Source organism: Emiliania huxleyi (genome assembly GCF_000372725.1).
Source record: "Emiliania huxleyi CCMP1516 unplaced genomic scaffold EMIHUscaffold_7, whole genome shotgun sequence".
NCBI lineage: Eukaryota > Haptophyta > Isochrysidales > Noelaerhabdaceae > Emiliania > Emiliania huxleyi.
Window position 1 is genome coordinate 318,416 of NW_005196756.1, and position 1,829 is coordinate 320,244.

Consider the following 1,829-nt stretch of genomic DNA (forward strand, 5'->3'; position numbering starts at 1 on the left):
TCATCGCACCACCACCCTTGGCAGCACAAAGCCGCGCCAGATGTCCGCCAGCTCTGGAGCCGCTCCCTCGCGGCTGTCGAAGCGCTCCTCGTCCCAAGCGATCAGGTAGCCCAGCCGCATCACCTCGACCGCCCGCTTGCGAGCCGCTGTCGGGAAGAGCTCGTGCGACTGCGGCGACCACTCCGCCGCCTTGAGGATGAGCCTGCCCACCTCCACCGCCTCGGCCGCTGGCTGCAGGTTGGCCGGCCTGAGGGAGGGCAGAGGTGTGTCAAAGAGAGGATCCGGCGAGTCGGGGAGAGACCATTGCAGTGCGCGCCTCAGTGCGAGTGCCTTGGCCTCGCCCGCCACGCGCACGCCGAAGCGGGCCGTCGAAGCGTTGGCGGAGACGACGACGCCGACCTTGCCGTTCATCGAGGGCCGCGAGACGAGAGAGCGGATCTCGACTGTGGAACCGACTGCCGCAGCGGTCGGATCCGACTCGCTCCACGAGCAGAGGACGCGCGCCCGCTCGAGGGCAGAAGGCGCGCCGGCGAGCGGGTCGGCGCCGCCGCGCAGCAGCGCCCGCGCCCGCTCGACGGTGAGCGCCTGCGGAAGAGGGGCAATGGGCGTGAGGACAACGCGATCACGCCTCCGGCCGCTAGTCTCGGGCACGCCTCGAGATGCTGGAGCGGCGTCCAGCCGCGGCTGGCGACCAGCCAGGCGGCGAGGTCGGCGTGGCCGCGGCGGTTTGCGGCCTCCTCGGGCGTGCCGAAGGGCGTAGCGGCGCGGGAGGCGCCGTAGGAGGAGAGGAGCTTGGCGACCTCGAGGTGGCCCTGGATGCATGCCATGATCAGCGGCGTGGCGCCTTGCTCATCGGCCTGGTCGATCGCCGCGCCAGCCTCGAGGAGCAGCCGAACGCACTCGGGATGGCCGTTCTGGCTCGCGACGTACAGCGGCGTGAAGCCTTCCGCGCGTGCATGAGCCACCGCCGCGCCAGCCTCGAGGAGCAGCTGGGCGCACTCGACGTGGCCCTCCTGGCACGCCATGAACAGCGGCGTGACGCCATTCTGCGTGGCCTGGTTTATCGCTGCGCCGGCCTCGAGGAGCAGCCGGACGCACTCGAGCTGGCCCTGCTGGCTCGCGACGTACAGCGGCGTGAAGCCTTCAGCGTCTGCATGAGCCACCGACGCGCCAGCCTCGAGGAGCAGCTGGGCGCACTCGAGCTGGCCCTCCTGGCACGCCATGAACAGCGGCGTGGTGCCGTCGTTGCAGGCTTGGTTGGCCGCCGCGCCAGCGTCGCGCAGCAGCTGGGCGCACTCGAAATGCCCCTCCTGGCACGCAACGTACAGCGGCGTGGTGCCCTCATCATCGGCCTGATTGACCGCCGCGTTGGCCTCGACGAGCAGCCGCGCGATCTCGACGTGGCCCTTCTCGCTCGCGATGCACAGCGGCGTGAAGCCTCCAGCGTCTGCTTGGTTGACCGCGGCGCCAGCCTCGAGGAGCAGCCGAACGCAGCCGATCTCGCCAGCCAAGCTCGCAGCACTCAGCGGCGTGGTGCCATCGTTCATCGCTTGGTCGGTCGCTGCGCCAACCTCGAGGAGCAGCCGGGCGCACTCGAGGTGGCCCTTGTCGCTCGCGACGAGCAGCGCTGAAGCGCCGCCGCCATTCGTCGCCCCCACGCTCGCGCCGCCCTCGAGCAGCAGCCGCACCGCCTCGGCTTGCCCGTGACGAGCGGCCCAGGTGAGCAGCGTGTCCTGCTTCTCGGTGTCGTGCCGCGCGTCGAGCAGGGCCGCGAGCGACGTGCCGCGCGTCCCCTGCCCAGACAGGAAGCCGCGCAGCCAGGCCAGGTC

The 1,829-nt window shown here is 71.2% G+C and overlaps 1 protein-coding gene across 1 annotated transcript; it reads right to left on the reverse strand.

Moving 5' to 3' along the window:
• EMIHUDRAFT_308781 (hypothetical protein) lies at positions 1-411 on the reverse strand (the record flags this gene model as incomplete). The annotated part of the gene is made up of 2 exons (XM_005761776.1): positions 1-247; positions 302-411. 2 exons carry the CDS (start codon positions 409-411, stop codon positions 1-3), a joined length of 357 nt encoding a protein of 118 aa, XP_005761833.1.
• Between the last annotated feature and the right edge of the window lie 1,418 nt (positions 412-1,829).